Below are 22,267 nucleotides of genomic sequence, written 5' to 3' on the forward strand. Positions count from 1 at the left end.
CATCACAGTCTCTCTGATTTCATTGGGCTTAGCATCAACATTCGGAGGAAACAAACGCATAAGTGGGGATTCAGCATTTAGAAAAGGACGGTTATTCAAAATCAATAGCGCTTGAGGCAAAAAGTCTCGCCAATTCTTATACTTGTCATCTGTTAATTTACGTAACTGATCTTTCAGCAGGCCATTCAACCTCTCCACAAGACCCGAGGCCTGTGGATAATATGGTATATGAAACACCCATTCAATATTGTTTTCCACACAGAATTCCTGTACCAATCTTCCACGAAAATGGGATGCATTATCAGATTGAATTTGGAATGGCACACCATAATACATCATAATCAATTCCAATTATGAATTCTAAGAGTGGCACCACTAATACAGAGTATTCTTTTCTAGGAATTCTACCTATTCTCATTTCAAGTAAAGTTTGAACTGCGGGAGTTTCCTTTCCACCTAATCCGGTAATTGTAAAAGGCTGACCTTTAAACTTCTTTGATTTTCCATGAATAAGAGTGGCCTCCGCTCCTGTATCTACCAATGCTCGGGCCCTTTGGATATTACGATGTCTCCAATAAATATCAATATCTACATAGGGTCTATTATCTCTGTGAGCCCATCTGTGTACTGGAGCTTGACCTATTTCCTAGTCATTTTTACTGCGTTCTGTGTACCAGGATAAATCAGGATAAAGACTCTCACGTTTCCCAGGTATCGATACCTCCTGTTCATATCCATCTCCATTACGAAATGGATTCCTGTCCTCTGCATAGTACTGCGGATTTCGATCGGCCAATCTGTGTCGATCCTCTCTCCTTCTCAACTCAGGGGATTGATCCCTATCATCTCTACGTCTGCTGTTAACATAATCCTCTCTCCCCTCTCTCTTTCCCCCTCTCTCTCCCTGTCTCTCTCACGACGGGGGGACAAATCACGTACATAACGTCGATCATCATGACGATCAGAGCGCCCACGGCGGTCGTCATCACCGCTACCGTCAGAAAAACCACGATCACACTCAGTCGTCCGAACACGCCGAGCACCCTCCTTTCGATCCAAGCCACGTTTGCGAAACATTTCCCACAAACGAGAAGTAGTCTCACCGTCAATGTCCTCCTTCCGCACACCATCGGCCATAAGACCAAAAAACATATCACGTCTAGTAAGTTTATTGTCACCAGGAGTACGAGTGTCAGGCCGGGATTGCCGTTCAGGTTTAAACCACTCACCCAACTCACCGAGTTGGCGTACCGATTCCAGCACCATAGACAATATGTTACCAGTCTGATTAATCAATAAAGTCATCATGACCTGCTTATAAGCAACAGGGGAAGAACGAATAATACGATTCCGCACAGAAGATGTCAACAAACCATCAAGCAACCTGTCAGCAGTATTCAGAAAAATTGCCGTTTTCATCACCTCCTCTTTGAGACGTTGTGCAGCATCGCGCAAAGTATACCACGGTTTGTCATTCACAGGCCAGTCAGACTCAGTAGGATATTTTTGATTACAACCCTCAGTCGCCAATTGAAGCAAAGAAATTTGACCACCAACATTAAAGTTACGAAAATGATCCTGTACAATAGAATCCGAACTCAAGGAACAAAACTTCAAACAATCGCCAGCATCCAACATAATGCCAGCAGCGCCCAGTTCATAAAGGCGCACCATCCATGTGAGTAAGGTCTCACCAGGTCGCTGCCGAAATCGCTGCAAAATATCACTAATTTCCTGTTGAGTAAAATCCTCCAAAGAGTCTAAAGCAATACCATTCGGAGCACCGGGAGCCTGCTGCAACTTCCGCCGAAAAACTGGATGCACCGAGACCGCGGGACGAGCAACACAAGGAGCTCGACCAGTACACATAGAGAAACAATCAGTGTAAGAAGCATCGACCCCACTTGAAGGACGAGCGCAATCATGGGGTGCACCATCAGAGGCGCAAGAAGCAGACTTACAATCACGGCCGGAGCGAGGGGACTCGCGCTTGGTAGACTCCTCACCCGAGGAAGGAGAATCACTCGAGTTCCAGATATTACCATCCCATTCATCAGGATTCCAATCCAGTCCGGCTTTCGCCACGACCAGACGCACCTTTCGCGTCGAAACCCGACCACGCCGATTCCTTTATTTATAACGAGCAATTCGCACAGCCGCCCTCTCGGCAAAAGTTTGGTACGTCTCAAGTTTGTCAGCAAGCAACTTATTCTGACACCGCAACAAAATATGAGCATTCTGAATCTCAACAAAGTTCGTTTCCATATCCTCATGCAATGTCTGTAACTTCAACAACCTCTCATGCAGAATCCTGTACGCAGACAGAACAATCCAACCTCTGCGCCCCAAAACGGGAAGCTCATCACCCTTAGATACCGGCGCCTTCTGTAAACAAGTAATCACATTAGCCGGCTCCGCCAGCTCCAAAAAAGAATTCCAATTCTCACTCAAACCAGTAGAATCAGCCCACTCACGGGCTAAGGCTTCATAAGGCGTTGAATCCCAGCCGGGAATATCAACGGGCAACTTAAAAGTAGATTTCGACTTTCTAGAAAACATCTCGGAAAAGAAAGAAAAAGAGAAAGAAGAAGGGAAAGAGAAAAAAAAAACTACACTCACAATTATATATAAATAATATACAAACGAAACCACGCACGCGCCGAAAGCAAACACGATACAACCACAACGCACACAGGTTTCGTAAACGGTTCGTGACGCCAAATGTTCTGCTTGGGTTTTCGGATCAGATAGAACCCGCTCATCAGAGCCTCACTAACCCAGCCAGAACGTTACCCCCTCTCTCTCCCCATAGGGCCTATCTACAATAGGTAACCACATATATCTTACCACCTAAGGACAGGGAATTCCTGCTATACATACCAAGACCTCTTACAATCGGCGGCCTCGCGATCCCATACGGATCCAGACCTCTCTGCCCATACGACAGTATCACAAGTGGCGGCCTCGCGATCCCATACGAATCCAGACCTCTCTACCCAGACGGCAGTCTCAGCACAATCGGCGGCCTCGCGATCCCATACGAATCCAGACCTCTCTGCCCATAAGACAGTATCACAAGTGGCGGCCTCGCGATCCCTTACGAATCCAGACCTCTCTACCCAGACGGCAGTCTCAGCACAATCGGCGGCCTCGCGATCCCATACGAATCCAGACCTCTCTGCCCATACGACAGTATCACAAGTGGCGGCCTCGCGATCCCATACGAATCCAGACCTCTCTGCCCATACGACAGTATCACAAGTGGCGGCCTCGCGATCCCATACGAATCCAGACCTCTCTACCCAGACGGCAGTATCACAAGTGGCGGCCTCGCGATCCCATACGAATCCAGACCTCTCTACCCAGACGGCAGTCTCAGCACAATCGGCGGCCTCGCGATCCCATACGAATCCAGACCTCTCTGCCCATACGACAGTATCACAAGTGGCGGCCTCGCGATCCCATACGAATCCAGACCTCTCTACCCAGACGGCAGTCTCAGCACAATCGGCGGCCTCGCGATCCCATACGAATCCAGACCTCTCTACCCAGACGGCAGTATCACAAGTGGCGGCCTCGCGATCCCATACGAATCCAGACCTCTCTGCCCATACGACAGTATCACAAGTGGCGGCCTCGCGATCCCATACGAATCCAGACCTCTCTACCCAGACGGCAGTCTCAGCACAATCGGCGGCCTCGCGATCCCATACGAATCCAGACCTCTCTGCCCATACGACAGTATCACAAGTGGCGGCCTCGCGATCCCATACGAATCCAGACCTCTCTACCCAGACGGCAGTCTCATACGACGGTTCATCCTATGAACACCATAACATACAAAAAGGGAATCAGTCTCACTATTCATCAGATCACACAAGGACTGCCAGTTCGAGCATAGCCTGTTCTCCGGTTCGAGGGGCTCCTCTTTCCCTTATTCAGTTACCACTTACCTGATCAGGGTTAACATCTGTTCATGTAGCCGCAGCTGACTAGAAGAATAGGCTACGCTCTCATACAAGAACACGCAGCACATGTTGGTTCACTACAAACTGGGTACTTTATTACTCATTACATACGCAATCACATAACATTACAATATAACACATAACCTGCAAAGAAAAGTGAAAGATTAAGTTGTACACTCTAATAAGAAAGGGTCGACATCACCTTAATAGTGTGTAGCCTGCACTCAGTGGTCATCTAGGTTCCCTTCTCGCCTGTGCCTCGGCTCGCCTGGAAGTCACGCCTCCGCAGTCACGGATACATGTCTGCACCACTATGCGCTGTTCTCTTCACCCTTCTCCGAGTCACTGGGACCTCTTCCTTATCGGCTACTCTCTCCTCTCTGGCTATTCTGCTAGGAGAGTATCTGTCTCTCGGTTCTTCTCCGCCTTCAAGATGGCGTCTGTCTTCCCTGGAATAAGTAGTAGCTTTACTGCTAACGGCTAGATGCCGCCTACGGACTGAACATGTAACTGCCTCAGACTTTCACTAATATAGAGGTGCGTTTCCTCATGGAAAATTCCGGCCCGTAAACTTGCCGCCCACCAAATTCTTGTACCTCCCCGTACCAAGGACACGTTCCCAGCCGGCCGGCCTGATGTAGTGTCTTCGGCATGAAGAAAAATACAATCCTTCGATAAGGGCCGGCCTGAACCGGTTCTCTCCAAGCGAATAACACCTCATAACTAAAACATTACATTTGACCTAGAAGCATCCCAAGCTGCCGGAGCAGAAAGAAAGATGGAGTCTCTCCCGTTTGAGGCCTACCAGGCCTGAATTCAGCACGGCTCCATGAAATACCCTCACTACAGGACAGGTTATCCCTAATACTAACGAATCTATCCCCTAGGCTATGTGTGCAAGCCCTGATCTATGGGGAAGAGCACAGAATCATGTCGAAGTGCCTAGTAAATAGGCTCCATTCACTACTCTAACCCTTAGACTTGAATGGTAAGAGACTGAAGTCACATTCAATCACTTTTTCACACAAGAAGGCCGGGAAAATCGAGCAGAACACATGGCTACTACTACTATTAGTACTAGTAGAAAGACCAAAAACTCCTGGTTATACAGGAATCACAGCTGGTGCTACTATTATAGCTGTTGGTATTATGGGTACAGGCACCACGACGCCAAGCACCACTTCTAGATTTAGTGAAACAAGTCTTACTGACGGCACTAGCACTACTATTGAATTGCTACTATGACTACTGCAACTGTTACTACTATTGTTGGTACCATTAAACAGATCCTACTATTAATACAGCAGGCCGTTCGGCTGCTAATAGCCCCACTTCGAGTGCCTTAGTTACAATTGGTGGTACCAATAGTATCGCTGCTGCACCTCCTGCTTGTCCCACTACTAATTTTAAACCTACTAAGGGTACTAAATCTAATGACTCCATAACTTCTGAATTTACACATTGTGGCATTATTACCGGTTCCAGCAAAGCTTCTACTACTATGACCAGTACATCTACAACTTCCTGTCAATAGAAGATCACCCCCAGTGACCCCTTCATACTTTATCTGGTCCTCTTAGTCAGAATGTTTGGGAACTTGGTAGTAAATGTTACGCTACAAAACTGACTCATTCTAAAATGTTGTGTTTTAGTTAGAATTCTGAGTTGACTTAACCCCTTTCTTCATACATGACGGAGTTAGATTGCTTCACTTAATCTTAACATTATTCCTTTATTGAGAGAGTTGGTGTGACCCGTACAAACACACAACACTTTCCCTCATTCTTAAATTGTGCTGCAAGAAGACAGGGGTGAGCGGGATTATTTGAGCAAGTTATTCTTTCCCACGGTGCAGTGCCTCTCAAATCCTTGCAGTGGGACAGAATATATCTGAGGCTGAGTTCTTGTTTCTACGTACAAACAGATTTCTCTATGTAACTAAGCATAAATGTGGAATGTTAATTATACAACTACGGCTGAACCCTTATCTTTACGCACCAACAGATTTCTCTATGTAATATAACCAACTATGAATATGGAATATGAATGATAAAACTTGAACGTTTGATAACTAACTTTTCCCTATGCAGTTTACATTTCGAATCCCATGATGTTTTGCTTAATTTTCCTGGAAATGTGGCAAATGCACTATTTAATTATATACAGTCGCAGTTCCTCCACAATGGTGGAGGAGCGTCGCCCCACTGCTTGGCTGAGAGGCAGCAAACAAAAAAAATAAAACGATGTTGTAGCATCAATTTATTTTTCACTGCCGGCTGTGAGCCAGTGCCGTAGGGAGGGGCGGGACCGAGGCATGGGAAGGGGAAGACAAGTTCTATGTGTGCACCACAGGCAGGCCCACCAAAACCCACATGCGCACTTAGGTTTCTCCAGCCTGGCAGCACTGAGCAGCCGAGCTCGAGAAACCCCACAGACTCCCTGACTTGAGCGGAGCGTCTTTTCAGCCTGCTCTGGCCAATCCCTAGGAGGGCAGCGCAGGGATTGGATGGAAGTCTGTCACAGAGGCTGCAAAGAAAAGAAGAGGAAGCACGACGCGGGAGGCGAGGCAACCGTCGGCTTCAGGTAAGTTCTATTTTTTTTTTTAAATTAATATTTTATTACTAACCACTCCTCCCCCACAACACGACCCCTTCTGCATTCTCTCCACTCGCCTCACCACCCTTTGTTTGTGGCGGCCGCCACTGATTATATACAGAATAGATTTGAGTCTGGCAGGATGGTTTGTGATGAAAAAAATGTTATAATGTGAAAGGTCATAACACAATAAAAATATTCCCTGTAGTATTTGGGTTTCATTTTTCATCCAGAGTTGGTTTTCCTCTCCCACTGAAGTCTCAGCAAGACAAGAAGAGTGGAACAGGCTTTCACTTTTGGTTGCTGATAGGCCCCAAAACGAGGGAGTGAGGACAGCAGGAGTAGTTGGGTGGTAGCCTAGCTCCAGGAGTGATGTTTGGGATCTGAAGCACCAGAGACACTGACGCTTGGCTCACATAATATTTGAAGCTGTTTGACCTCACTTCTCTCTGTATTCCATCAACTGGACTCAATATACAAAAGAGGGTCCCAGTGAAACAAATGAGTAAGGGGTAAACCAGGGAAAAACCATCAGACACAACCAGACGCTGACCAGCAACAGGCGATGAGCTGCACCAGACGCTGACCATCAACAGGCGATGAGTAGCACCAGATGCTGACCAGCAGCAGGCGATTAACAGCACCAGACGCTGACCAGCAACAGGCGATGAGCAGCACTAGAAGCTGACCAGCAACAGGAGATGAGAAGCACCAGACGTTGACCAGCAACAGGCGTTGAGCAGTACCAGACGCTGACCAGCAACAGGCAATGAGCAGCACCAGACGCTGACCAGCAACAGGCGATGAGCAGCACCAGACACTGACCAGCAACAGGCGAAAAGCAGCACTAGAAGCTGACCAGCACCAGACGCTGAGCAGCAACAGGCGAAAAGCAGCACTAGAAGCTGACCAGCAACACGAGATGAGCAGCACCAGACGCTGACCAGCAACAGGCGATGAGCAGCACTAGAAGCTGACCAGCAACAGGAGATGAGCAGCACCAGACATTGACCAGCAACAGGCGATGAGCAGCACCAGACGCTGACCAACAACAGGCTATGAGCAGCACCAGCTGCTGAGCAGCAACAGGCTATGAGCAGCACTAGAAGCTGACCAGCAACAGGCGATGGGCAGCACTAGAAGCTGACCAGCACCAGACGCTGAGCAGCAACAGGCTATGAGCAGCACTAGAAGCTGACCAGCAGCAGGCGATGGGCAGCACTAGAAGCTGACCAGCAACAGGCGATGAGCAGCACCAGATGCTGACCAGCAACAGGCTATGTGCAGCACCAGACGCTGAGCAGCAACAGGCTATGAGCAGCACTAGCAGCTGACCAGCAACAGGCGATGAGCAGCACTAGAAGCTTACCAGCAACAGGCGATAAGCAGCACCAGATGCGGCCAGCAACAGGCGATGGGCAGCACCAGACGCTGACCGGCAACAGGCGATGACTAGCATTGTTCATTCTGTTGGCGGAGAAATAAGCTGCATCACCCACGGATTATCTTTGTTCACCAAGTTACACTGTTCACTGAGCAGCGCCTTTTACAAAGAAGCATAATTAACTAACAGCACCATACACTGAGCTGCACTGTTCACTCCAAAGCATTGCTGACTAAACAGCACCAGACACCGAGCTGCACTGTTCACTAAAAGCATTGTTGACTAAACAGCACCAGACACCGAGCTGCACTGTTCACTCCAAAGCATTGTTGACTAAACAGCACCAGACACCGAGCTGCACTGTTCACTCCAAAGCATTGTTGACTAAACAGCACCAGACACCGAGCTGCACTATTCACTAAAAAGCATTGTTGACTAAACAGCACCAGACACCGAGCTGCACTGTTCACGAAAAGCATTGTTGACTAAACAGCACCAGACACCGAGCTGCACTGTTCACGAAAAGCATTGTTGACTAAACAGCAGCAGACACCGAGCTGCACTGTTCACTAAAAGCATTGTTGACTAAACAGCACCAGACACTGATCTGCTTAATTCATTCAGAAATGTTTGTGTGCTGAATAGTAAGCACTTGTGTGCCTTCACACAGGCCCTGTCTTTATTACCAGGCCATTGCTGGATAGGAACTTGCTGGCAGGGGTTTGTGCCTTCTGATTGTCTGTCAGACCTGCCTTGGGCGATTCATTATTTCATGAAAGGGCCTGCCAGCTGGCCTACAGGAAGCACAACACTGTGCAAAGCACAGTTCATTCTGGCACAGGCAGCATTGTTGGTTTAAAGGAGAAGGCTGATGCTTATTCCCCCAAATATAGATTTTTATCAAATAGGCGTGCAGCTTTTACTTTGTTATGCTGGATACTGTGGTACAGCCACAGTAATTCACATACACTTGTTGGTGGAGTAGTTTACAGTCTGAAAACAGAGCAGCAGCCTCTAGCATTGTAGTTAGATCAAGAATAATGTATTATGTGCATTGAGTTAAAAAAATGATTCTACCAATACATTAGCTCACAAAACGCCGTAAAGCTTTTCCATCAGCCCTGTTCCACTTTATTATTAGGGTTCGCCCCTCACCTCTGCGCTTTATAGTGAACTAGGCGCTATGCTGGGATGTCCAGTATTTTACCTTAGAATCGCAACTCTATGCACTCTGCAAATCACAGAAGCTGATTCTCAGTTTCTCAGCAGAGAGGCAGAAAATGAGTTCATCCAAACTCTGTGGAAAGTCCCTGGTGGCATAAGCATGGGGCTAGAACATTAAAATGATGTACCTTTTAAGAGGCAACTAAACTTGCAGGTGGCAGACTCCACTGGTCCCTGCTGTATCTACAGCTCTCATTGGCTTCCTATCCATGAGCGCCTCGTTCGGTGTAACATGCAACAGTTCTCAGATATCACGTGACCACAACAAGACTAGGTTGAACCACAGCCCATGACTTGACTAGATAATACACATCCTTCGACAGATCTTATTGGTTACTGAGGCTTTATATTCATTGAATCTGTATGTACTTTGTTTCCCTGTGGCTGAGGTGAATTTCTAGGTAAATCTACAAACATATTTCTCTTGGGGGGAGGGGGTCCCTGATCTGTTTCCTTTACACTCATCCTGCCGCTTTCTTTCAGTCACCCTGATGGCCCTCTCCTATCACCACAGACACACATGGGAATTCCTCCAATACCTCAATGGCATTTAAAGGGGACATTCAGGCAGTTCATCGCAGAGTCTCCCTCTCATCGTCAGTACGCCTGCTGAGCAAGGGAGATTGGTTCACTGAAACATACCTGGGGTGTCAGGGCCTGAGATCTCTCTCAGGAGAAGCCTGAGAGAGGCTAATTGTACAAAGACTTCTGACAGGGTTAGCCGAATCAAGCACTGGTTCCTGGCCGCACCACTTTCTGTGCTTCACACCGGTCTCTTCAGCCCCTTACTTCCAACTGCCCTACATACTCTTCACCTTACACCAAGATTATGTTTTAAGACATGAGAGGAACTTCAGCTTTCTCTGGCTTACTCTACAATCTGTGGCACAATGGCACTCACACAGACCTCTGTCCTACAGCAACATACACTTAAAAACAAACCCTGAGACAAGCAACTTCTGGCTTGCAAGCAACCCACTGCTGCTATAAAGGCTGCCCAGACAAATAACACTGACACACCACTTGTGTACCAGCATCATCCTGATGCGTCAGGTACGTTATTACAAGTACTTAAATCGCTGCCGTCTTAGACTTTTGTAATTCTCTACATATATTCTTTCATTCATTTGTAGATTAAGGTTATTATATATTAGCAAATATTGTGTGTGCATTATTATACACTAAAATTGTCTTAATAAAAATCATTAAACATACTTTAATGTGATCATGTCAATTGTCAGATGCTATTAAACTAATACTAGTCTTCAGGTCTGCCTTGTCACAAAAATATATATTCCATTAATTGTGTGTCTGTTCTCCTGTCTTATTTGTCGGAGGAATGTGTGGTCCACCATTTGTGTGGCCTTCGAGCCCTGTTTCTTAAATGTGGAATTACCTGGAAATATTCTGGGGATTAGAGTACAAAAGACCAAGCTTTCAGGATGTTCAGGTGGCCATGCCACTGACTGTACTTACTCTTTGTTCTGCATCAAGCCTCTAGTTTGAGGATTGCCTTAGCTCCAACATTTTTCCACCCCCGCTGAAGATCTCTAATTTGAATCTCTTCCCTTGAACACATCTCTCCACATGTGAACTCGCAGGACTAACTCCCTTTGCTGTTGACATTGTGGATCCCACTATGATTCAGTCTCCTTCGCTCTTTCTCTCTCAGCTCAAAAACACGTGCGCACCATTCTACCACCATCTCTTGAGCATACCGACTTTTGACGAGCAATTATCCAACATTTGTATCACCACATAATCGTTTAAGCACGCTTCAAATCATTACAACTCGGTTGTGATAATGGTAGGTTGTCTGTCACTTAGGTGCCTGTCCAGTGGCTTTTTAAAAAAAGCCTTTCCTTCCACTTAGGTGGTTGAAACTTTGAGCTCTTTTTCCTGGATTCCTCATGTTCTTGATACAAGGAGAAATACCCACCTGAAAAGAAAACTTCCTCCTGTTTTCCTAATGATAAGAAGGGGGGCTCACTTTTTGCCTCAAGCATGTGCTCTTTTAGTCTTTTCTAGAAGTGATTTTTCAATACATAAACATGTTAGTGTGGTATCTCCTTAATATACATCACTTGAAGTAATATTGAAGTAATTTTCCTGAATATTCTCTCATGTTCTGCCTGTTTTTCATTATATAAGACTCAACACACAGTGCAGAACACCATGCAGAGACTACTTACTACACACTCGAAAGGCAGGTCACAAGGCCACTGCTAGTGAACACTGTTCCAAGGGTAAACCACAAACTTCAAGTTGTTTAACCACACACACACACAGCCATGCACACACACACACACACACACCAAATATTGTTCGGGAATGAAATTGCCCAGTGAACATCCTCTACTGGATGAATCACACCCGAAGTCTGTACAAAGTAGCAAGAAGTCAAGTTAACTCCAATGCTGCATGATACAGAAGCCCAGTAATGGGACATACCATACACATAAGTGAGCAATTCCTTTTACTTCCTTGGAGGCAATCTGCACAATCATTTTACATAATGAAGCTGCAGAAGCATTCCAAAATTACATTCTGTTAAACCTAAAAGCCTCCTCCTGTGTAATGAATGAATTATATCGTTGAGAAATTGGGTATAAAAATACCTGCTAACATACCAAACAAATGTCAGGATGTGCTTTCTCTGTAAAAGGAGGGAGATTGTTTTCCTAATGTTAGGGAGTTACTTTTTATTATCCCATAAGTGAACACACATCTTAATTGAGTCTCTTTTTTCACTGTCTCTTTAGGAGCTTTTCATTCATATTCATTCATATGCCCCACTGCTACCTTCCAAACTTTAAGCATACCTGTCTTAATATCTTTTATGCATTTTTAATGCTTACTACACTTGAGGCATCCAGATCTGTTATAAAATGCCTCATCAAATGTCTCCTCCTCAGGCATTCTCCTCTGCAATCACCTCTGCCACCTGTCACTTGTTAGAATTCAAAGTATCTGAAAACTCCTTTGGATGTGGCCACCAAAGCTACTCTACTGTTTATTTTATCTTATTCATTTTACCCTTAGTTTTAACCTACAGCACTGCAAGTAAAGTTTGAAAAACCACTACACATAAATAGTAAAATCACCATATCTTCCTGGTTTAATATTCCTCCCGCAATGGCTGGTGCTTGAAATTTATCAAAGTAAGTATCCAAGACGAAATGAGTTTGGAGCTGCATCTTGTGAAAGGGATATGTGAAGATTTCACCCTGCTAGAGTGCCACAGACTAGGCCTGGATTTTCCAGACCAGTGATTGAGAGGAATCTTTTTTTAAAGTTCAGTGTGTAATGCCACATAAAGCCCAGATCTTGTTCTGTCTACCAGTTCACTGCGTGAACCGTCTTCTAGAGACACTGAAGTATGGCCAATTACATGAGATATCATGAGGTCGACCACCTCAGTCTGAGGTAAATCTTAGCCCTAGGTATGATTCCTTTTGGTAACAAGTGTAGGACCTGTAGGCGTAATTATCACCATTTGTGTACAATTAAGTGATTTTACTGCGGTGTGTGCTGGCAGAGAGTGGGTAATAGGAGAGTGAAGGTGAGTGGTGCGGCCATAGATGCCTCCTACACGTCCTTCACCTAATGGATATTCAGATGTCCCTCCGCCAGTCATGGTGAGATGATCTTTCAAGGTCCTTGAGCTCCTGGGAGCCTCACCTTATATAGGTGATCTCACAAGCTTTCAGCCAGCTCAGCCCGTTCGTTGTCCTTATGCTCAGGGCTGCTCCTACCCTCCCTGGTCAGGCAAGCAGCTCCACAACAGTAGAGTCACTCCATCGTCCATGGTTTGAAGTCTTTTTTTGGGGGGGGGGGGGAGGTAATAGAGGAAAACGAGTGTCCTGGTCACAGGGAGATGCCATTTTTTCCTGTCTTTTTCCTTTTTCCAAGTTGAACATGGATACAGGGAACTGTCTGTGATCACAACTTTGTTTCCCTTTGTTGAGGGCAATGACGTGCCACCTTTCAAATCATAACTCATAACCAGTGTCGGGCGGATCTTCCACTGACATCATCATCTATATGAAGAAAGGGAGTGGGCAGATACCAATATGTTAAAGGGACGGTTATTCTAGGGTTGTAAGGGCAGATTTCACAAAGGAGCTCTCTTATTTTAATACAACTCTCAGCTCAACACAAACTGAGAGGTCACAGATGACCATTGGGATATGAAATGAGCCATACATTAGTTAGATACCCCAAACAGCGGCTAGCCATCTCCAGATTGATTTAGAAGCAGAGATGCCTAGTAAGTCAAACATGCTTGTATCAGTTTTGTTACTATGCAGGGCTTCATCCTGAATGTAGATTACACCAAAAACATCAGACAGGGCTGAAATACACATGTGGTCTATGAGGCACTACTCCTAGGAAAAAGAAGCTGGAATGTCTTTGGCTAGATTGAGTGTGTCTCGGTAAAGGGCCCCATCCAACCCACAGAGGGTCAGAGGATGTATGTCCCATGGGTACAATAAAAATACCTGTGCCCACCAGTTAGCTGCTTTCAGATGTCAGCCTCCCTAGACCCTGTGGGTGGATAATAGTCAAACTCCTCTACGTTTTGGGAGTTCCCCAAAAGAGTAGAGTCTAACACTTGTCTGTGGGTGAAATAGCACCTTTATGTAGTATCGCCCAGTGATATAGCTATTTCAGGCACTATACTGGCTAGAACACACAATATCGAGGCATTATGTCACAGGAAAATGTCCATGGGGACTTAAATCACAAAATGATCAAATGGGCAGAACATCCTGGAGTCTCTCTGAGGCTATAGGGACCAATTCCCTGTTATTTGTTGGCAACTGTAAGAAATTGGGTTATTTGTTGAAGGGGTGAAAACCCTACTCAAGCAAGAACCACCATTTTCGCACAAAAAATAATGAAGTGAAAACACCTCTGCATTAAAATCCCAAACCAATCAAGAAAAGTAGAGAATGCTTTAATGAATAAAATGACATCAAAACACAAAAAATCAGTAGACCAGGAGTTATGATTTCTTTTACGTTTTAGTGAAATATAGTGCCTAAAAGATCAAAGCGTCAACCACTGGTATCTGGTAGCTCGATACCGGGGGAAAGTCAGAAGTTAAGGCCAACTGTGATAGAACACCGGTTGGATACAAGAGGTGGATTAGGCCCATTCTTGGATTACCTTTGGACTTGTAAGAAATTTGGAAGAAAAGTCCAGGGGAAGGTAGAGCTCAGCGGGGCAAGGCCACAGGCCGTGTCCGAGGAGGAGTCATCATGGCCGAGGAGCACTAAACAAGGTCTCTGTGAAGCTGTCGACATTGACTGGAAAAAGCTCTGTGTGGGAGAAGTCGGATTTCCAGGCCAAGGAGTTCGTCGTCGTTGATGGGGAGGCTGCGCCATGAAGCCCAGTGAAGATTTTTACCTTCCGACATAAACAACTTTTTGGAAGTTGAAAACCTCCAACAGGACGAAGCTGCAAGCTGCAGCCGAAAAAGGCTCCACGAAGCCAGATACCGACACTCAGAGGTCCTGCTGAACAGAATTTGCTGCTGTGGAGAAGAACATAGCAGGAGCTACCAAGAAGTCAGGTCCTCTGGAACTTTTTGGTGAAACTTTTTCAAGCCCCAACGTTTAGGGTTAAGCAGGAGCAGCACCTCTAACAGCACTTCCAAGGGTCCATGACTTGGGGGACACCACTTGCGAGGATTAGGACTCACTCCAGCACAGGCCAGGTACAGGGTTTAATGTCTTTGGAGCTTGTTATGCCCCTGTAGCTCACAGAAGAAGCTAGCCAACTAGCCCTTGGAGTCACTCTGGTAGTCCTGGGTCCAAGCAGCAAGATAGGCTTCAAGCAGTAGGGCAGTCCTCTGGGGAGCAAAGCAGACCTCAAGCGGCAGAGCAGTCCTCTGGGGAACAAGGTAGGTCTCAGGCAGTAGGGCAGTTCTCTGTGGGGAGGGGGTGGGCAGTCCGTCTGAAGTCTTCCACAGGTCCTGAAGTTTACTGAAAAGTTGCTCTGAGGGTCCAATATTTATACCTCGTGCCAGCCTTTGAAGTAGGGGAATATTCTAGGCTACCCCACAACTGTGGTTCTAGAAAGTTTTTTCCTTCCCCTCTCAAGGTTCCATGAAGTCAGGGTAATAAAACTAGTGTCACGTTCCTTTGTGTGTGATGGAGGCAAACCCCTTTGAACTGTAAGTGGGGCAGGGAACAGCTCCACGCCCAGCACCCCTATCAGGATGGTCCATCCTGCCTACACTCAGTACCCTTTGTCTCACTGTCTGGCAAGAATATCCAAACCCCAACAGCATAGCTATTCATACTCATGTAATCCAGGACACTGGCAGAGTCACAAAAAATGTTTAGGGCAGGAAAATGTATAATTTTCAAAATTAATTTGAGTTTAAAGATGACATTTCTACCTGCTCCCAATCAAAAAATAGTAATTGATACGGTAACCCAATTTTATCCAATGGGAGAGGTAGGCCTTAGTGTAGTGAAAAATAAATGTGGGAGTTTTTCAGTACCAGGACATGTAAAACTTAAACCCAGATGTCCTACTTTTTAAATACAATGCATGCTGCCTCCTATCAAGTTGCCGCTTCGAGAGGACCTCCTGTTACAGCAGCAGAGCAGGTTCCTGCACCTGAGCCTGCAAAATCTCCACTTCCGTGTGTGGAGATTGTGTGACTGCAGTTGACGACATTCACTCTTCCTCCCGAACCTGTCCTCCTGGCTGCCAGCTGTCCTTCTACTAAGTCTGTCTGCTCCAGGTGCTGGAACAAGTTTGTAGCCTGATGTGGCACCTGCAATACTGACCCCTTGCAAACCAAACTGTTGACCGGGGCGTAACACAGGCCCCCGCATCCCCCGCAGTGCGGGGGGGGGGCCCAAGCTCCAGGGGCCCCCCTCAGCACTGCACTTAGGCTGGGGAGCTCCTGATAGAGTCCGGAGGGGGCCCCTCCACATACCTTGCAGGGGGGCCCCCTCAATTATCGTTACGCCACTGACTGTTGAATGTCCTATTATTTGCTTATCTCTGTCCGAGCAAGGACTTGCATTGTGCACTATTAAAGGTTATCTGTTTGCTGTTTTTGCCTTTTTACGTTTATTGGATCAATCCATTGTGATGAGAGTTTTAAAAGTTTTTAATCATTTATTTCCTCCTAAACCCTTTGTGATTCCGTAGTAGGATCTTAAATTGGTTCTCCCTTTCCTAATGTGTACTCCTTTCGAACCTATGCACAGCTGTCTGCTTTGTACCCTGACTCTGAAGATGGTGTTACTGGTCACAGTGACTTTGGCTTCACCCGTGAGTGAACTACAGACTCTCTTGGTGCAGCCAACCTATACCACCCTTTTTCCAGATAAAGTGGTACTGCGGATCAAAGCAACAATTTTACCATGTTGGATAATCCATCACTTTCTCAACGTTTTTGCCCTGCTTCACCCCTCGAAAGAGGAGAGGCTCTATCGGCTGGACTTCAAAAGAGCATTAAGCTTTTGCATCAGTTGAAAAGAAGACCATCGGGTGGATAATCAGATTTCCAATTAAACCAGGCATTACATTTGCATGTGTTGTTTGTAAATTCTTCATAGTCTCTAAAGCATTCTTCAAATAAACTTGATGTTATGTGAGCTCAAGAGAAAGATTTAGAAAACCTTAATTAAATTATTTGTGTCCTATGCAACCTCAGGTGTCGGGCTTATGTGTGTGTCTAGCCTCAATGGCTTACTTCCATATTATCTAAATATCAGTAGCCCCCTCTGTAAAAAACACTTTACGAAGAGGAAAGCTGGTTTTGGGCAGTACTGCAATCTCAGGTACCCTTTATGCTGACTTTATTCCTGTCCAGTCCACCATCACACCATGGTAGTCCTGGACAGGAAACTTGCACTAATTTCCCCCAGTGGTGGGAAGAAAACTCCCAGCATATCAAAGGTATTATTTTTCCCCAGTGTCGAATGTCCCTTTGGACATAGAAAAAAGTGCAGATATGTCCATCATGACTACATGACATGACAGTACTGCTCCACTGTTCTTTTCTGAATAAAACAGCTTCCACTACCGAGGCAGGAACTAGTTGCCTTGAGGGAGAAAAAATGCAAGCCCTGTCAAATGTTATGTATGGTAGACCGGCCCCAACTAGCACTGCCCAGGTTTGTGGCACCCGTCCTGCCAACATTTAAATGAACCCTGGTCCTTACGTATTGTACTGACTGTACTAATACTTGGTATATGTTTTTATTTGTATTTTGATTGTGCAGCCAGTCTAGGCCCCTTATAGACAAAGAGATGCACTTTGTTCCTATATCAAACAAAATTTTCTTATCCCTTTCTTGACCCAGGAGTTTCATTACCACCCAAAGGGGAGCGATATGTGTCTACCATGTGACTGCTATCCGATTGGCTCATCATCCCGGTCATGCGATCAAGAGACTGGCCAGTGTCAGTGCAGGCCAGGTGTCATTGGTCGACAGTGCAACAGCTGTGACAGTCCTTTTGCAGAGGTGACACCTAGCGGGTGTGAAGGTGAGTTAAGAGGATGGGAAAAGAAAAAATGGGGCTTGGTTCTGGTATCGACCACATGGTAGGAAATATATATTTCATGTATAATATGGGTGCTGTCACCCCCGTTTCAGAGATGAAGAATTCAATATAAATATGATAAGAGCATTTATTAGAATGACACAAAAATCTCTACTCTTTACCTACATCCTTTGCCTACCATGCTCCTAAACTTTACTTCCATCATTCATCCTCCTGCCACTTTCCCCGCCTCTATGTCAATTCCTCCTATCTTCCTCTTCTGCTTTCATCATCTTTACTGCTATATATTGTCCGGTGCCCTCTCTCACAGCCTTTACTTACATTCTCCTCTGTGCAATCAACTTTGCAATAGTTTTATATCCTTTACTGCCCTCCCATCTCCCGACCTTGACATCTGTTCATTTTCTGTATCCTGTCTTTTCCTCTTTTGTCTTTATTTCCTCATCTCCTTACTTCCGTTCCTTCCTTTTACTACTTTTGTGACCTTTTACTTTCCTGTTTGCCCTGTGCCTTCCTCTGATACTTAAAAACATTACTTCTCTTCCTCCTTTGTGCCCCTCTAGTGCAAGAACCAGAGTTTGCTTTCATACCTCCTTTGTGTTCACCTCCTTCTGTTCAAAGTTTTACTTCCATTCCCCCTCCTGCTTCCCCTCTGTACTTCCATTCCCCCTCTGTGCCCCTCTCCTGCTTCCCTCTGTACTTCCGTTTCCCCCTCTGTGCTCCTCTCCTGCTCCCCCTCTGTACTTCCATTACCCCTTTGTGCCCCTCTCCTGCTTCCCCTCTGTACTTCCATTCCCCCCTGTGCCCCTCTCCTGCTTCCCCTCTATACTTCCATTCGCCCTCTGTGCCCCTCTCCTGCTTCCCCTCTGTACTTCTATTCCCCCTCTGTGCCCCTCTACTGCTTCTCCTCTGTACTTCCATTCCCCCCTCTGCCCCTCCCCTGCTTCCCCTCTGCGCTTCCATTCTCCCTCTGTGCCCCTCTCCCGCTTCCCCTCTATACATCCATTCCCACTCTTTGCCCTTTTCCTGCTTCCCCTCTATACTACAATTCCCACTCTGTGCCCCTCTCTTGCTTCCCATCTGTACTTCCATTCCCCCTCTGTGCCCCTCTCCTGCTTCCCCTCTGTACTTCTATACCCCCTCTATGCCCCTCTCCTGCTTCCCCTCTGTACTTCCATTCCCCCCTCTGTGTGCCTCTCCTGCTTCCCCTCTATACTTCCATTCGCCCTATGTGCCCCTCTCCTGCTTCCCCTCTGTACTTCTATTCCCCCTCTGTGCCCCTCTACTGCTTCTCCTCTGTACTTCCATTCCCCCCTCTGCCCCTCCCCTGCTTCCCCTCTGTGCTTCCATTCTCCCTCTGTGCCCCTCTCCTGCTTCCCTTCTATACTTCCATTCCCACTCTGTGCCCTTTTCCTGCTTCCCCTCTGTACTTCAATTTCCACTCTGTGCCCCTCTCCTGCTTCTCCTCTATACTTCCATTCCCCCTTTGTGCCCCTCTCCTGCTTCCCCTCTATACTTCCATTCCCCCTTTGTGCCCCTCTCCTGCTTCCCCTCTGTACTTCCATTCCCCCCTCTGTGTGCCTCTCCTGCTTCCCCTCTATACCCCCATTCCTTCTCCTGGGCCCTTCTCCTGCTTCTCCTCTATACTCCCATTCCCCCTCTGTGCCCCTCTACTGCTTCTCCTCTGTACTTCCATTCCCCCCTCTGTGGCCCTCTCCTGCTACCCCTCTGTACTTCCATTCCCCCTCTGTGCCCCTCTCCTGCTTCTCCTCTATACTTCCATTCCCCTTTTGTGCCCCTCTCCTGCTTCCCCCCTATACTTCCATTCCCCCTCTGTGCTCCTCTCCTGCTTCCTCTCCTGCTTCCTCTCTATTCTTCCATTACCCCTCTGTGCCCCTCTCTTGCTTCCCCTCTGTACTTCCATTCCCCCTCTTTGCCCCTCTCCTGCTTCCCCTCTGTACTTCCGTTCCTCCTCTCGGGCCCATTTTCCCCTGCCCTCTTTCTTTCCTCCTCTGTACTCTCTCTTCCAGTTCCCCACTTTGCTTCCTATGTGACCCATCTTCCCAAACAGGATGTCTGCAGTATATTCACTGAACATAGGGCTGTAGGGCACTCGGGGTCTGCTGTGCCTATAACTATTGTCAGCACATTAGGGCCAGCAGGCCCACTGAGTGCCTCATTCCAGAGCCTTGAGGGCACCAAGAGCTGCAGCTCATTCAGTGCTCTCACACTGCGGTCACTCCCCTTGGTTCATCCCAGGCCTTTTTTCATGCACTGTGCATTCTGTTTGCTTCAAGTATTAGATGAGTTTCATTTCTAGAACTTAATGCTGTTGCAAAGAATAGGATGGCTCTCTGCTTTCGCATTGTACAGTTACAAATTCATTATTGGAGTAATATTGCTTTTACATAACATGTTAAAAGAATTGCCATTTTTGATTTTGTTTATTATTGTAGAGTTTTTGAAAGCTTGTACTCATGGTAAGTACAGTGAATTTAACACCTACTGTTTCATTCACCTTATACACTTATGCCACCCAACAAGTATTACCGATTGTCCATTTGCGTGGTAACCACCATCGCACATGATGGCCACCTCTTTACAGTTCTTTTACGTTGTCACAGCAGAGAGTGCAGCAACAGAATAGATTTAGGTAAAGGTATTATCTCACATCCTTCAAAATGTTTCTCTGTCCTCGACTGAAGTGCGCTAGGAGGGCAGAGTGAGGACTTTGCTTGTCTGCAGCCCAAGAGTGTTTTATTTTCCAGTACTCTCAATCTAGCATCATTTACACACTGGCATCGCACAAACACAGCGTTGTTGTAAAGCAAAAGAGTGGCCCAGTACACACACAAGAGTCCCACATTTCTGCTCACCCACTTGCCACTGCCACATGTGGTAGGGCATAGGACTCCATGCTGCCCCACTTGAACAGTACCCAGTTTACATTGACCTATACATTGATAAAAATCTGTCAACTTCTGATGGTTTAATCCCGTCTGCTTTCTCTCCCCATAGTGATCTATGATGGATGTCCTAAAATTTTGAGAGCTGGCGTGTGGTGGCCAAGAGTCAAGTTTGGTCTCCCTGCGGCTGTGCCTTGCCCTAAAGGCTCCTTAGGTAAGTTCTTTTGAAGATGTGGAATAGCACAGCCAATGACACAATCCAGGATGGTACCTGGTAATATCTGTGAGGGGACTAACCAGTTTCATCCTTCTGTGCCTCTGAGGAGTGGAACAGCTCCCTGAGTTCATTGCCCCAGTGAGACAGCCAATAGCACTAGTTTCTTTTTCTAATATAGTAGTATTGGTGGCCTCTAAGACATTTGTGGGGCACCCTGTTTGAATGCCAAAGTATTCTATGATTCTGTCATAGGTCATGTTGGTGTTGTTATTTTTGTATATGTGAAGAATAATTCAGAATTTTATTTCATCACAATGTGAAGTTGCATTGGTGCATAGATGTTTGGGAGTGGAGAAGGGCTTCTGCCTTCAACATTTCAGACAGCATGGTGGATAAATGCGCCTACCGGCTGCCTTCTTCATGAATAAAGGGGAAAATTGAAAGTCTTGGGAACATGTGGAGTATTTGTGGGGCTGCTGTGCCTTGTCCATTCCCACGTGATTGGATACCACAAGCAAGGCCTCTCTCTATTTATGAAAGTGCAGTGTCCATTTTGTTAATTTCCTTTAATGATGCCAGAGACATGTATCACAGATTCCATTTCTCATTGAAGTGTAAATATACATCTGGTGAGTCTGGGAAGTTGTGTCATGGACACTTTAAAGAACAGCAGCAGAGAACAAGAAACCTGAGGAATAAAACAAACCGTCTTAGGACAAAGAAACACATCTTAAGTCATGGTGACTAAACATTCAGTATGAGGTATTTTCACTGACGTTTGTCCACCTCAAACGGATGTATCACACACATCAGTGGCGCCCTTAGTCTTCTAAATACAAATACAAACCAAGACCCTTCTCCCTGGCCAGGTGCAAGTGCTTTTACTATCTGAGCTGAAGGCACATTTGATGTGTTTCCTCAATTGGCAGAAGGGAAACCTTTGCTTCGTTTGGGGGAATCAGTCACCCTTGCTGGTACAAACCAGTGATGGTTTGTCCTGGGACATCTGAGATGATGGTGCCATGTAGCTGAAAACATCCCATAGCAAGCTTAGAGCCTACTACTGAGATCTTCTTGGTAACAGTCGAAAGACGGCTGGGTTGGTTACGATCATGCAGGAATAAGTCAGTTGAATTAAATTCCCCTTCCAACGATGCCTTCAAGCAGCATCTGACTTACCTATTAAATCAGTGATAAACTTACCTATTGCGTCACTGATAAGTGGTGTTACTAAGTGAGATATCAACCATATTTTAGCATGCTTAATGCACAATCCTTTCAAACTAATGGATGGTTATGACATAGCCTGCTTTCATTACATCTGCACGCTGCATAAGTGAACTGCAAGCCCGTTGCGATGCTAGACAACACACTGTTGCACTCATACAGTACTCAGAACTGCCCCCCTTTGTTCAGGAGGGATCTGCTGAATCTC

The 22,267-nt window shown here is 46.2% G+C and overlaps 1 protein-coding gene across 1 annotated transcript in view; it reads left to right on the forward strand.

Annotated features, from left to right (window-relative positions):
• The window catches only part of CELSR3 (cadherin EGF LAG seven-pass G-type receptor 3), a 790,626-nt gene that overhangs the window by 565,391 nt on the left and 202,968 nt on the right, over window positions 1-22,267 (forward strand). The window contains exons 15-16 of the mRNA XM_085624365.1: window positions 17,508-17,691; window positions 20,728-20,829. Coding sequence (XP_085480491.1) covers window positions 17,508-17,691; window positions 20,728-20,829 — 286 coding nt within the window. The remainder of the gene's footprint in view (window positions 1-17,507; window positions 17,692-20,727; window positions 20,830-22,267) is intronic.

The sequence above is a fragment of the Triturus cristatus genome, chromosome 9 (assembly GCF_964204655.1).
Source record: "Triturus cristatus chromosome 9, aTriCri1.1, whole genome shotgun sequence".
Taxonomy (NCBI): Eukaryota; Metazoa; Chordata; class Amphibia; order Caudata; family Salamandridae; genus Triturus; species Triturus cristatus.